This window comes from Argentina silus (genome assembly GCF_951799395.1).
Source record: "Argentina silus genome assembly, chromosome: 6".
Lineage (NCBI taxonomy): Eukaryota > Metazoa > Chordata > Actinopteri > Argentiniformes > Argentinidae > Argentina > Argentina silus.
In genome coordinates, this window is record NC_139660.1 from 9,889,765 (window position 1) to 9,905,903 (window position 16,139).

The 16,139-nt window shown below is 42.3% G+C and overlaps 1 protein-coding gene across 4 annotated transcripts in view; it reads left to right on the forward strand.

Moving 5' to 3' along the window:
• The window catches only part of pbx1b (pre-B-cell leukemia homeobox 1b), a 51,321-nt gene extending 35,456 nt beyond the window's left edge, over positions 1-15,865 (forward strand). Inside the window, exons 3-10 of one of the 4 annotated variants that reach the window (XM_083671280.1) lie at positions 3,288-3,532; positions 4,673-4,732; positions 6,239-6,429; positions 7,625-7,760; positions 8,515-8,674; positions 9,385-9,497; positions 10,089-10,178; positions 12,563-15,865. In XM_083671280.1, the coding sequence (XP_083527406.1) occupies positions 3,288-3,532; positions 4,673-4,732; positions 6,239-6,429; positions 7,625-7,760; positions 8,515-8,674; positions 9,385-9,497; positions 10,089-10,178; positions 12,563-12,655 (1,088 nt within the window). In that variant the 3' untranslated portion in view covers positions 12,656-15,865. The remainder of the gene's footprint in view (positions 1-3,287; positions 3,533-4,672; positions 4,733-6,238; positions 6,430-7,624; positions 7,761-8,514; positions 8,675-9,384; positions 9,498-10,088; positions 10,179-12,562) is intronic. The other 3 variants (XM_083671281.1, XM_083671282.1, XM_083671283.1) reach the window with 3 other exon arrangements.
• Positions 15,866-16,139: the final 274 nt, after the last annotated feature.

The window sequence follows — 16,139 nt, forward strand, 5'->3', positions numbered from 1 at the left end:
TAGAGGCACGTTTACCCCCCTGCTCTCTCTTTTCCTTATTCATTTTATTTGTTTAAGATAATCTGTTCCGTGGTTTTAATTATGTGCTTTAGGTTCAGGGCGGAATAAATAAATCATCATTTACCTCCATCAGGCATTTCCCTCAGACGAGACAGCAGACCCACTGCAGGTCCTGGGTTTGCTCTATGGTATGTGGGCCACTACGGCACTGCTCTAGCCAAATACCCAAACAACTCGACCGTGAAAACAGTAGACAGATGAAAGCCACGTCAATACAACTGTCATCATTATCCAAATCATATTGATTTGAGTGTGCTTCTAAAAACCAACACCATAGCATCACCTGGCAGACAGAGCAGAACAATGATACCAGTAATGCTCGGAACTAGCTCAGCTTCATCGCATTGAAAGAGCTGTTAATATGAGTAGATATTGTAGGCAGCAGCTATTCAACTTGGTTGTAGCTCAGATGACACACACTGTGTGACAATCTGCTGTCAATGAGGGATGACATCACACAGCCAACATGGCTTTCTCCTCCTGTCTGTGTTACATTGTTCCTGCCTGCTCCCTCCTGACAGATGCTCTCCAACACGGCTGGATCAGCAGCCAGAATGGAGCTTGCATCTGAGTTACAGGGTAGGGCCCCAAACGAGAAACCTATCTGGGTAGAGAGGGCTACAGATGTCAGCTCAGGAGTGGAGGGGTTTAACAGTGACTGTTTCTAATGTCTATCTTAAGGCTGAGGCACACACATGAAAACTGTATGAAACAATAACATTCACAGCTCACAATCCAACCTTCCACAAAGAAAATGAAAATGCAGGCTATTTAACCATCAACAAGGGCTGGTTTTCATTTCATTTTTCAGACAGGATTTGTGGTTGACCTTTTTTCCTAGTTCATTCTTAAATACGGTATATCAGATCCTTTTTCTATTTTTCTACCCAAAGATCTTCTAAGAAATTACCTGCTCTGGAGAGGCCGCTCTCTTAAAAGACGAATGGTGGAGGTGCTTCAAGCCAAGTAAAATAAACACTTGGTGAATGTTAAGCCGTTTATGTTCCATTTTCATTTGACAGTCTAGACATTTTATGAGTTGGGAAGAAATCTGTAGGCCTCAGTTTTCAGCTGAAACATCTGAGAAGAGCTTCCTCCTTTGCATTTTTGTGCTCTTTCAATCCCAAAATACTGTTAGCACTGAGATTTAGGGAGAACGCGTCATCCCTCCCCTTTCTCCCAAGGACAGGGTCATGTGAATTTGCAGTATAACAACAACAGATTTTACTTAGCCATCCAAGTTTACGAATAGTCTAATTTAGTCCCAAACCAATAGTATATTACTCTTGCACTTACCTACAAAGCCCTACTGTTTACCAATGTCAAAGCTCGCTCTCTCTCACCAGTCTAGAGGTGCATAACTGTGGTGGTATTATTCTGTAAACAATGGCAGGCGATAATATTGTATTTAAAACTCTGTTTTACGATGGGTTATAATGTTTTGCGGTGTAGACCAGCTTTCACACCCACTTTACTCTAGTATTTATGAGGTGGTAACCACAGGAATCATGCACTGTACCACCCTCCTCAGTGTTCTGTGTTTATAGAGCAGGACCGTTGCAGATATATGAACTAGTGTGGACAGGCCTGTTAGAGGGTTGGAAGAGGCTGGATGGATTTGGAAATGTACAAGCCAGCGCTAGCCAACAGACGTGAGGTGGCATGTCGTGTGATAGGGGATTTCCCTCCACCTACCTCATCCATACCTTATCAGTGTGATGAAGGACGCGCTGTAATGAGACAGGATGTTTGTACAGTCCTGTGCTCCCAGGAGGATCCAAGCCCCCCCCCCCCCTCTTTCCAACGCTCCCCTACTCAATCTACCTCCTGCTGGGCCTACGGCCTGAACTGCTGACCTCTCCCACTCACCAACAGTCGCCACATTTGCATTTCCAGTCCACTTAAAGGGAGAAGGGGGGTGGGGGTGGGGGGGGGGGGACTGGGGCATCCTCCCTCTGGCCGTACAGCAGGCCTCTTTCTCATCGTAGTGACCCCCCGCCCAGGCAGCCCAACCCAGGCGGCAGTCTGGGGTTAATGCACCAAGCACTCCCATTGTCTCTGGATTAATGAAGTGCTCCCTGGCTGTCCCTTCTCATTCAGGGACAATGAGACACATGATAAGTATTAACATTTTAAATGGCAATCGGCACACAGGCCTTTAAGTCACGAAGTCATACCCTGTATAAGTGGCTGAGCCTTGCTGAAGTAATGATAATGCCTGCTTTTGACGCACTCGTTGTTTCTGTTATCAATTTAAATTCACATACTATAGGAGAAGGTGTTTGTAATTGAAATGGATGGTGCTCGGATGGAGGAGGAAATATAAGAGTGTGTGTGTTACCTCTGAAAATGGAAGGTTGCCCCTGCCTGTCCTAAAGAACGGTGAGGGAGACCTCTAGTGGAAGGAAAGGGGAGGGCCTCTACTTTGCATTGTCCAGTGCTGATTGGCTGTGCTCATGCTGTTTACTATTGCTCTATGAGGGGCTTTTGTTGTAGCCCATATACTTACACAACACTGATGTGAGGGTATCCACTATTGTAATGGCATCAAACATTGCATATTGATTCTGTGTGTGCATAAGGTTTAACTGAAAGACGGAATTGGAAATAATTTCGGGACAAATCCACAGTTCAATGTACAATACTGATACACAGCATCACATCCACAAGTGATTATGTCACCACTGACTCTTCAGAGGTTAAAACCCCGGCTATTTATCGTATTTGTTTATTTTTTCAAATTGTTTTATTAGATTGTATTGAATAACAAACAGTGCTTGCCTCTGGTATTTACTCAAGTTGCATTTTAAGTTAATGAAATTAGATAAATGGGGTTTTATTATCTGCAGTATTGCCAAAGTATTTAGCGGTAGCCTTTATTCTGGCACTGAGATGAGCCAGAAAAAGACAGGTGATTTATCAAACGGGTGCGCCTCATCCAGACAGGATGGTCATATTGCCAGCTACAGTAGTTTGTACCTGTTTCTTGCTCATGACTGTTTGCATACTTCGCTTGTAAAGTACACATGAATGCACTACAGCTTGTATAATAGTGAACACAGCTCTTGTTCAGAGTGATAGTGCAGCGTCATGGTTCTCCAGGCCAGAGTGTGTGTCAGGCCTGGAGTCAGGGCAGGCGCTGCAGTGGAGTGGACAGCTTGTTACGGTGTCACGGCGCTGTGATGGTGACCCGTGTGAGTGACCTCCGACCCTTCCTGTCATTGCAGTGCTGAGTATCCGTGGCGCCCAGGAGGAGGAGCCCCCAGATGCCCAGCTCATGCGATTGGACAACATGCTGCTAGCAGAGGGTGTGTCTGGACCAGAGAAGGGGGGCGGTTCTGCAGCGGCGGCAGCTGCAGCGGCAGCCTCAGGTGCGGCGGGAGCAGACAACTCAGCAGAGCACTCTGACTACCGGGCCAAGCTGTCCCAGATCAGGCAGATTTACCACACAGAGCTGGAGAAATACGAGCAGGTAAGGACATAGCCTCAGAATACTCTCACTGGTGGCTCTCCCATCATCCTGCACTCTTAAGTCCTCCCCACCCACACACACACACACACACACACACACACACACACACACACACACACACACACACACACACACACACACACACACACACACACACACACACACACACACACACACACACACACACACACACCAGCTCCCCCCAAACTCCATTTCACATTGACTCTGTTAATTCATGATACATTATGATACTTCCATCTACATTGTGATCCTATTAAGACCATCTGAACCCAGTGTCCCAAACCTGACCACTGTCCCAGTCACATATTAACTACAATCACATACTAATACAAGGTTTTATATTTTGAAAAACAATTCCCATTCAGAATGTTCTCCCCCTACCATCATCTCTGTATTTTGCACTATGGGTACATCTTTTCTATTCCAAGTCTTCTTGCAAGTTTCTGGATGCATTTGAGTGGATGCATCAAGTAAAAGTAACCTCTTGAAAACATGAAACTTATCCAATAATTAGTGTGGATATTATTCTCAGTTGATCTACTTTGTGAGGTAAAATTGCAATGTTTAAATGCATGTCCTGTTTACTGCACCTCACCAGGGTAGGTGTGTACAGTAGAGACCTCACCAGGGTAGGTGTGTACAGTAGAGACTGCAAGGTCATTTACTTTCTTGTCACATGCCAGTTCAGGAGACTTTCTGCAATTATAGCGTCCATTTAGAGATATGAAAAAGAGAGATGACTTTTCTTCATGCCCATTGCATCCCTTATTGGCAGTTTTTTTTCCTCCTCTCCGCCATGTCATTATCTGCCACACCTATAAATCAGTGGATTTTTACTGCATAATGTTATGTCTATTTACTAACCAATATACACATCGTCAAACATTAAGTCCCTGGAATGAATGCATGCCCTGTTTGATGAAATGCAAATGTATTTTCCGCATAGCCCAGACACTGCTTCCATTTTCATTTACCAAAGCCAGAGTGTTTGTGATGCAAGTCTGTAGACAGGGTTGCCATCCTGAGACACATAGGCAGGGCTGTAGCAGTCGGGAGTGTGGAAAAGGTCATGTGACTATGCTGCCATCACATGCTGACAATGTATATACTGTATTTAAGATGGTATCCCAGTGCGGATGGAGGGAGAGTTACACAGGGAGTCATGGCAACGGAAACAAGGTACTCCTCTACTGCAGACGCCCTCCCATACACTCGAAAGCTATACTTTTAGTGATATCATTAACAACATTATTATTTTTTTTAATTTGGTTAGGTTTATCAGACAGCCTCATTTTGGATGTCTTAATTCATGTACATTTGTATACAGCTTGCAACTGCATCAATGTGAGCCTAGCTCCAGGATGCACCTCAGTCTTTTTAGTTACAATTCTGAGGTTTCAATTCTAGTCTTATACAGTACCACACTTCCTTCTGAAATCCCAGAGAATGCTGAAATGCTGAAAGACTCCCAGTTAAAGCATCAGTAACTGGATGGCAACCCCAGTCCTTTAAAGCAGTAGTGTTGCTTAGGGAGAAAGACACCTACTCACTCAGTGATTTATGACAGTACTAGTTTTTACTTTTTGTTCTATTTTTGTATTTTCACATTTTCACATTATGAAATGTGTCTTAGGCCGCAAGGGAACAGAAGATAGCTGCATGGCATGCTATACTTTTTTTTGACAAACTATGTTGTCAGGAGAATCATAAGCATGTATGAATTCATTGCACACCCCTGAATTCCATTTTGTTTCAGATGAATCAAACATACACATGGAATAGAATAAAAGTCTTTATGCATTGTATGTGTGTGTTGTTTTGACACATGTGTATGATCGTACTTGGATTGGGGGAGTTGACCCCACTGACCTCCTTGTGTATCACATCATGTCACAAACCCTGTGACCACCCCTGCACCTGGACACTATGATCTCTGTTGCCAACATTTTTTTTCATAGTTGTCATGTCCTCATGTCTTGTTACTGTCTGTACTCATTCACTTCACATAGCTTTGATAACTATCGCTTTCATGTCAATAAAGGCCCTTTGAGATGAGCGTGAATATGATGGAGCTAGAGTGACAGAGACAGATCTAGAGAGAAAGAGACAGGGAGGGAAAGAGGGAGACAGAGGCTGACTCTAATATCATGGCAGAGTCACGCCTCGCGCCACACAGGGGGATGAGTGTAACATCATGGCATGTTCATCTCTGGTGCCGTTCCGGCTACACTGAGAAGGTGTGCACGTCAGGAGGGACCAGCTGTCATTCCTCCATGTCACTTGCCATCGCCACTTCTGTTTAATATGAGAAATATCACCACTTATATTCCCCCTCGACTCCATGAGGAAGTATGCCACAGAACTACATTAAGCAATAAGTCCAATGCTTGATTTCATTTTCATTTTTCCTCAGTATATGTGCAGTGCCTTCATACATTGAGAACATCATATTCATCCTATACAGTACTTGCTTTGCATGCAAACACTGCTTAGCCTATTGGTAGAGGTGGTGACCCAACCTGGCAATAGACATAAAGCTATTTCCATCATTGTTAGTCTGTTATAGACATGCTCACCAACCCAGTCTGCTTTCACCTAACCTTAATCACTTCTGTTGACCGTGTGGCAGGCCCTGGAACGCTCTGTCTGACTCCTCTCTCTGTTTTGTGCGTTGTCCCCTCGCAGGCGTGTAATGAGTTCACCACCCATGTGATGAACCTGCTGAGGGAGCAGTCACGCACGCGGCCCATCTCGCCCAAGGAGATTGAGCGCATGGTGGGCATCATCCACCGCAAGTTCAGCTCCATCCAGATGCAGCTGAAACAGAGCACCTGCGAGGCCGTCATGATCCTACGCTCCCGCTTCCTTGACGCAAGGTGTGTGTCTGTGTGTGTGTGTGTGTCTGTGTGTGTGTGTGTGTGTGTGTGTGTGTGTGTCTGTGTGTCTGTGTGTGTGTGTGTGTGTGTGTGTGTGTGTGTGTGTGTGTGTGTGTCTGTGTGTGTGTGTGTGTGTGTGTGTGTGTGTATTTACAGCTACCTAAGCCATGTACATGTGCAAAGTGATAGCACAACTACAATGTGCTGTTGAACTGCAAATAGCTAGTTACTGTGTGTCTCTCCCTATGACCCTGATATCTACATGAAATGCTCAAATCATACCTCCAACATGTTTCCAGTGTTCCCAGCATGTTATTGTACAGCTTACTACCACTCTACACACAACATCACAGCTGATTCTCCAAAATCTGCCGTGTAGCACACATCTCTGGGTGCCATTTGGATCCATACACAGTGTTGCTGCTTGGACAGTAACAATTCGCTCCATGCTCCATAACGCTAAATGTTTCCCTTTTTTAATGTAATCGCTTGTTCCTTTTGATGCATGTTTTGGATTTGCATACATTTCTCTGAGGATAAATCTCACTCTAAGTCTGAGTCGGAGGCATAACATTTAAATGAGGCTTTTGCTCCCTTACAAAGCTCCCCATCTATTCTTTTGCAAATGATTGCGGTGGTGCAGGGAAAAGGAAGGGAGGGCTTTGCGCTGGGTGAGAGGCACTGCCATGCTCAGCTCCACTGATTAATCTACTGGCTGCCGGAGCCCATGCTGTGCACATTTACATATTCTCAAGCAGGCTTTTCAAGTGCGGGACAGAGATTTCAGCACAAATCTCCTCACCAGTCGATGCATGGAGGGAGAATTTACAGGGTTCCCTTGCAGCTTATGTAAAGCCCTCATGAGATGTGGCACATGCAGACATAACCTGATAGATGGTGGAGATGGAGGGGTCAGTGAATCGATCGGCACATGATGTTTTGCCCTTTTCCTATGCTTAAAAAGAAAATGCAGTGTTGTTGATCAGGATTTATTTGTGAAACTTGACAAAGTAATATATTTCAAACCAGGTTATACAGTAGTATTGTTTTTCTACTGCACGGGATGCCCCAGTTTGGTGTCTTTGAAGTACCTACAGTAATTTGTGAATGGTTTGTCCTGATGATATGCATGTTGTCATAATTGTCACAAAAACATAATGTTTCTTTCCCTAACCACTTTACGCTCTCTTTGCAGACGGAAAAGACGGAACTTCAACAAGCAGGCAACAGAGATCCTGAATGAGTACTTCTACTCGCACCTCAGCAACCCTTACCCCAGCGAGGAGGCCAAGGAAGAGCTGGCCAAGAAGTGCTCCATCACAGTCTCACAGGTACAGTACAGCGCCCCCCTTCTGTAGGAAGACCACTGCACATACAAAACAGGGGACAGCAATGGATTATGTATTATATGAGGACACTCTTGTATTCATCCAACATTGCAAAGCTATCCATACATGGCTGTGTAAATGATAACTGATATTAAGAAGGCAGTGACAATACCCAGGTAAACAGTGTTTGGCATCCATCATTTGGGAATGGATCATTTTCACAAACGGTTTCATTAGTTTATGCAAAATTATTTGAGGATGCATCTGGGCATCATTTGAGAACATGCTGAAGGCTGGATGATTTGTTGAGTGTCTGTTCCTGGGCAGTAATAAAAGAACATGTTTACCTTCCTCTCTGCATTTGAAACTTTGCAGGATTGATTTGGTTATCATTTTAATGTTGTTTATCATTAGCGCTGGTCTTATCCCCGTAGCTTCATCTGGGAGTCCATTAGCCGTAATGGGTGTTAGCGGATGTTGACTGATTGGTGCTAGCGTGAGTTCTGATGATAGCTGCAGTCATAGTGACATAATGAGACTGTTATTGGCAATCATTCCATTCTGGCACTAATGTGGATTCACAGCACCGGTCTATGAAGCTTCTCCACCGCCTCAGTCTGCCGTCTTCACTGTCAAACATGCCAGTGAAGGCCATGCAAAACTCACTCTGATTTCTGTGACAGTTTGCTCTTTAGAAATGTGGGTAATGATTTGTGTAACAAAAGCATGGCTATTTTTGTGTTCATTGTTTACGCAGGTTTCCAACTGGTTCGGAAACAAAAGAATCCGATACAAGAAAAACATTGGAAAGTTCCAAGAAGAAGCCAACATGTACGCTGCCAAAACCGCCGTCACCGCGGCCAATGTATCCTCACACGGAAGCCAAGCAAATTCACCTTCAACTCCAAACTCTGCAGGTGAGATTGAAGATCAGTGCCAAGGTGTTTACGTTTAACCAATAACATATTATCATCACTTTTGGGAGGCTCTGAACATAGTAGCTCTACCAGACAAAGACATTTCACAGTGCTGAGTGATAATACTATTATTAGACAGTAGATCTACTGTATTGTAGATGCAAATCTTCTTCCAGGATTAGGAACTTGGGCCCCATATTAAGTCTCACAGTGCTTACTGTACTAACCTTTTGTCCTCTTCTCAATTAACATACTTCTTCATGTTTTAACCCAATACCTGCTATTTTCTGTCATGTCAAAACATATGGAATTATTATCATTATTATTATTATTATCATTATTTTTTGTTTATTTTTTTATTTGGTCATGAATAACATTTTAGACAGTCATGAATAACATTTTACTTAAACTAGTGAATAGCAAACCCAATACTATTATAGTTTTCATTCTACTGTCACATTGACAAATGGGAGCAAACACACACCTGTTTGGTGTTGAAGCTGATGGCTGTGCTTACCCCATCTTTCCTTCAGCGTCATGCTGCCCCTCTGCTCTTCTCTGATCTGTCTGGTCTGCTGCCTCTAACTGTGTTTGCCTGCTAACCTTATTGCATGGTGCTCCTCTGGGTCGACCCCCGGATGGGGCCAAGTGGCTGATCCTGCTTGCCCTCTTTCTCTCTGTGATTCCAGTGCCTCCCTCTCTCCTTTCAGGTTCTGCTGGCTCTTTTAACATGTCAAACTCCGGGGACTTGTTCATGAGCGTGCAGTCTCTCAATGGGGACTCGTACCAAGGGGCTCAGGTGGGAGCCAACGTGCAGTCACAGGTAGGGCCCTAAGCAGTGCTGCAGATGCTGTACGGCAGAAATAGACCCACCTCCCCTCCCCAAGAATAGGCTTCTTAATCTTAACCTCCCCATAGGCGTCTCAGTGCCTCTGTACCACCATGGGCTCCTAACACCAACATGGGCTTTGTTCTTCAACAGAAGAGATCTTTTTGGCACTCGAATTAGATCTGAAATAGCTATAGATTTAATTTGTATTCATTCATCGTTACGGAAACATGTTACTACTAGTTTGACATTGCAAAGATGAATATAAATTAATTATTTTCAACACCTCCGGAAAAAAAGGTGTCACATTTATCCGTCACTAGTTACTCCATGCTTCCACTTTCACTGTCTTCTAAGTGTAAAGTGACATTTAGTTTTTTGGTTGATTTCTATTGTCCATCTATTATTTTACTGGTCTGATCAAAGATCTAAATCCTTGGTCTGACTGGATGTACAGTACAGTCATACAGACAGCACCTTTGTCTGTATGCTAAGTTTTCTATTCCTCTTGTCTTTCTCTTGCTGTGCTTTTTGTTTTTCTCATTTTGTCTGACCTTGCTTTGTTTGTGTTCCTCTGTGTTTCAGGTGGATACCCTTCGCCATGTTATCAGTCAGACAGGCGGATACAGTGAGGGACTCACAGCCAACCAGATGTACAGTCCGCAGGGCATCAATGTAAGGAGAAAAAAAACGTTGCTTTCTTCCCCTACCAATTATTTCAAAGCTATAGGGCTCAGAATGCCACTTAGTAGGACTTGTCTCAGCTCCACGGTCACCTAGTTGATTGCTTCTGTATCGGTCACGCCGTGGGCAGCACAATGCCCAGCGTACACAGTCGTTGGGCCGGCCACACACGCCGAGTTGCCGTCTGAGCCTGTCACGTCCTATCAGCTCCGTCGTAGCACCTGCAGCCACGCACTGCCAGCCATGAGCGGACTGCACAAACAGGTGACACCTCCTGCACCGCATGCTTCAAACGCCTCTGACCACCTGACCCTGATCATCACCCCAGGGCCACAGGCCTCCCAGTCTAGAACCTCCCAGAACACAGTTCCAAAGGCTCCCTAAAAATAACACCACTAGCCTCTGGACAGACAACTCGGGGCCATAGGGGTGTATTCCCATCATGTTTTTTCTATCTTATTTTTGAAGGAGAGTGTGTGTCTATGTGTGTTGAGTTGGGGGGGGGGGGGGGGGGGGGGTTGGGGGGGTTAGCTGGCGGCTGCAAACAGCAGGGAAATTCACAGCGACAAGCCGTGTCGTAAAGGGGAAAATCGATAAGACAGACACAAGGAGAGCGGAGTGTGGACTTGGGACAGCAATCCAAGCGCATTGCTCGGATCATGTTCCTGCCACACTAATGGCCCTGACAGCGAGCCGTGGTGAGAGGACGAGGACGGTCACAGCCGCGGCTGGGTTCCTCTCCCAGCCCCGTCGTGCCTCAATGGCCATATGATAATGAGATGAAATGTCTCCTGTATAAAAACATGTATGTGTATTCAAATCCCCTTCCCTCCCCGGCTGCTCTCCTCCGCCCATCCCTCTCCATGGAGCAGGCTTTGATAACCCTGAGAGGGCACTAACATATTCAAGCCCTGTTTTCAGCCAGTCGTCTGACCTCACAGATACGGTTATCCTTGGACGCCTGCTTGCTCTTCCACAGCCTACAATGTCACAATATGCTTTTTTACCCCCTTTTATAGCCTTTCAAGAACCCTCATACTGCATAACAAGAGAGGAATATATGTATGATAAGATGTTCTCCAGTGATTTATGGAACTAGGACTATTTTCTATTTAAAAGTACAATTTCTGCTGTTTACTCTCTTTTTCTCATATATTATACCTCATGCTAAAAAGAGAATACAGATATAAAATAAATACCTCTTTACTTCATTTCATTTTTAGGGATATAATACAGTATACAATATTATATAAGGGATGTCATATTTAACACTATCTATCTTTGTGTTTTGGACTGGTGTTGGTTTTTCCTATTTCCTTGCCCCTGCTTGTCATTTTATAGACTTTTAAATGATATGTTGACTTCCATATGAAATATTTTGATAAGCCCAGGAAATCTGTCAGCTTAGAATTTGTGTATCACCTTTGTGCCTATCCATCTTTAAAGACAGAGGGGGAGAGAGAGAGTGGAATGAGAGAGAGAGAGAAAGAGAGAGAGAATGGAAGAAAGAGTAGGGTCAGGAAAATGTCCATTCTGTGAAATGATGAAAGACTCCTCTCTGTTGATAATCACTGAGCAGATACATAATGTGTGTTGTGGTAGACTAGAGCAGTAATTACAGTTTTGAAATAGACAGAGAGTGCCACCAAAATCAGACATTTTAAGATGTTCTCCCTCCATTTTTGATTACAGACTGCCTTCTGCCTTAAATAACAGGCTTTGAAATGAAAGGCTGTCGAGGATTTCCATTTCCAGTTTTCTGATGGCATGAAATTTGCTATTAATATCCCAAATGCTCTTTAGCAGGCCTGTCTCCAGGATTCTAAATGGCTTACGCGTCTCTCATTGTATTTTCATTCAATCTCCAATGTCATAATTTGCTATCATTGGTTCCTCGTGTGACTCCTCGTGTTTTGTTTTAGAGACCTTTTCACATATGTTCACTATTATCATGTGTGTCATTTGAAGAGACAAGCATTTACCTCAACACAGTAATGCAAGACTGCAATGTTTTTTGTTTTCTACAGTAGTTAAGGCAAAATATTCTCTTCATTCAAAAAATGTGAGTCTTGCGTATATTATATCATTTTTGTGATTCCTTTCAATAAGCACATTTTTGTGACAGGGTCTCAGGGTCTCATCTGAGCGAGTTAGCTTTACAGTACTTCCAATGCAGATTCGGCTTGAGACTGTAGTGGACTGTACATTGAGATGTTGAGGGGTTGTTCTTGCATTATGAGTAGAGCTCATACAGTACTGTACCGTGCCCTCAGGACACACTCATTCAATACTGCATATGATATAGGCTAGTAAACATACTGTATGGGTAATGAGCATAGCTGTACTCATTCTTCTCATGTCTTCCTTTCTCTCAGGCAAACGGTGGCTGGCAGGATGCCACAACACCCTCATCAGTGACTTCGCCCACAGAAGGACCCGGAAGCGTTCACTCTGACACCTCCAACTGATCCCTCCACCTCCACATACACCACCATCACATCCACCACCACCACAGTCTTGACACCCCCACCTTCAGCCCCCCATCAGGACTGGAGTTGACATACTAGTCACAGGGCAGGAGACCTCTATGGGTGGGGATCAGAGATGAAACCATCACCGTCACAGACAGTTCTTCACGTGTCCCATCTCTACAACCATGACACCACCAGTCAGCAGCCTGTGTAGGGATCTCACTTCCACAACACCTCCACTGTTTGTACAGTTTTCACAAAATGTCCATGTTGCCTCTCTGTAATTCTCAAACAGTCCATACTGTATGACATGATAGACAAAAAGTTACTCGTACATATGGCCCTGTATCTTGTAAAATTAAATGCTTTCACACTACCTCTATTGGAAATAACAACAAAACAACTGACACCAACAAAGGAAAATCTTATAAAAAGCTTTGTTTTCTAAATCTTTGTAATTACTGGTATTTACAGTAGCACCCACTCTCCCCGTGTCCTGTTTAAAGGCTCATTTCTAGGACAGTCTTGCCTTTGTGACAAGTTAACTTTTATTCATGTATTACTTTTTTTGTCCATAGTGCAACCCTGGAGGTGAATTTTAGTAACATTACATTGTGCTTGTAAAAACTAAATTCATCTCACATTTGTCATAGTATATGCTGTACGGTATGAAATAACATATTACTAGTGCATCAACTATCATCTGTTCAGATTTAAACCTTCCTCCACATTTTAGGCGTTCTGTTTCAGACCCCTTTCAATAGGCAATAAGACATGAAACATTTGACTGCAAAAATGGCATGTTTTCTGCTCAGTGCAAATACTGTAGCGTATAGTGTACTGTGTGTGATAAACAATACATACACAACCATAAAAGATACAGTACAGCTGCTTCAAAGAGAAAGGGAGGGATTGTTTAGGATATAAGACGTTAATGGATGATGGTGGTTCTAGCTTCTGGAATTCTAAACAAATCCCTTAAATTATTGTTTGTAGTGTGCACTGCATTCAGAGACGATTGACCTGAGTAAGTTTGAAAAATGTATCCGAAACACTTAATCAATGACTACATTAGCATCAATTATGATAAGCCAATATGTATTTAAGCACAGTTACTTATTGTGATTACCTTTGAAGGGTAACATTTGTATTTGTCACACAGTACAAAGAAAACATCTAAATAAGACTTTTACATATATAGTCCTCATATATGGAACCAATGGTATATTACACACAGTTACATTATCTCTATCAATGTACATCAATGTTATCATTGTAGCCAAATACTGCTGGTAACCAAAACCACTTGTGTGCAAAAAAAAGTTATATACATTCTGATTTTGTGGTACCATGTTGTAGTCACAGAATACACTACACATGATTACAGTATGTTTTGAATTAATTTGGTGCTATGAAATTATGATTTTATTCTCTTCCAGTTAGTTTCTGTTTGTTGTATTCTCCTTTAATGTAAAGCTATACATGTTGGTCATCAAGGTTGGTCTCTGCTCACTCTACCTGGTTTCTATTCACTCAAGTTTCCAGATTTCAGTTTCCTCAAAGCATATTCAAATAACACAAACAAACCCACAATGTGAAATTAGGTTTAGGATTTTGGTTGTATGTACAGTACAGTATATGGTCTGACATTAACACATGATTACAGATTGTCTTCTTGAGGCATTTCAGCATATCCACTCTACCATTACTTTGATACCAAAAAACTGCAGAAGTTTCAGTTCTCTACATTGGGATCAGCTTTATCAACTTGTTTCTTTTTTTGTTTTGTAAAATTGTATAATCTGAAGTACTGATGAACGTCTCAAATAACTGTTCTGGTACTCTGTACTCAAAACCAAAAATGCAGTCAGAATACAGTAGTGTTTATAGAGAATAAAAGGAAACAAATACCCTGATGGCACACAGATCCAGAAGATGTTTGGATATATTTTTATGTCCTCATGTTGTGAATAATAACTCACATCATTCTTTTTTCATTTAGCTTTTCCTTGGTTACAGGACTACAGTACATTATATTTTATTTTCTTGCTAGCATTATGTGAATTAGCCCAATAATGCTCTCTATGTAGATATGCACCTTTACTTACTTGTTTTGCGTTTTTGAAATTGGACAGTATCCATTTTTGTATACAATGCAGCTAACAGAGACAGACAGTGGGGCAGATGTCCTCACACGTTAAGGACGTAATCCACTTGTTCACTTTGTACTTTTTAGAGCATAGATACAAGCTTGCTTCTAAAATGGATACTGTCTAGTAATTAAAGGTGATGTGAAAAGTTAGTGTTAATACCTGTCACATGACAGTGTTTTTAGCTCAACCAAATCCAGTATATCAAATCATAACCGACGTCTGTAATAGATCATGACTACCCATCTGAATCCACCACAGACTGAATACCACATCATTTTGTCAGTTCTTATACTACAGCGCATTTTATATTTGATATAGCATTGGAGATAAGGAAGTGTACCATTGTGTGATAAGTGAAACAGTCTTGCTCTGCTGGGAAGTGTCCATATCTGTTCAATTTGTTCCCCGACTTGTCAGGCATCTTAAGGACAACACATGGGTAACATACAGTACAAGTATTATGCTTTTAGACTATGTTTGAAATGAATGGAGTCCTTACGGAAATCTGATCCGACCTTTTAATCCAGATTATGAATAAAGTGACAGCATTTTAGCCAAGTGGCCAGCAGAAGGATAGCTTTTGTGATGCAGTGCCCCTCAAAAATGCTAAACTCTACTTTTCACATTGCCTGTCCAATATCACCATATTATCGAAAGCCTCATGTAATGATGCTTTTAGTTTTTGAATATAAAAGTAAATGAAATATAAAAAGAAAGAAGAAACTGAACAATTTGTAAAACATCAAATGTTTTATTTGTTGCATGTCTTTTGTTCTTTAATAAAATACCGTACTGCAGTGTTTTTGAATGTTACTTCTTTTTTATAAAGATTTCAGAGTGAAATCGTGGAGCCTTTTTCTTGACAGGTTTTAACTTTTAAGATCTCTGCATTATGTAAAAAGGTATAAAAATGGAACCGCAAAACTATTGTCTTTTTAATTCCAATTTAAAACCTGTTTTCTGTGGAGAATAATAGCTAACAAGGTGTAGGTTTTATGGTCTCTTAATTTGTACTGGTAATGCATATTCCAAATAAATAGTTTCTTTTGTTGCATACTTTTGTATTGTCCTCATTTATATTCCTTGTCACAACTTTTTGAAAACATCCATGGAGGACATGTAAGGAGAATAGTAAGCCATGACATTTGTTCATACTTTCTACGTTTAATACACTGTTTGTTAGTTTTCTCCTCCAGACGTCTGTAATAGGGTCAGGGTCATAAGTTACTGTAGGACACAAGTTTACACATTCTTGACTTGTCAGTCCTTTACCTCTGGATAACATTGCACATCACACTTCAAAACAGGCTAAACCATTGAGGGCATTT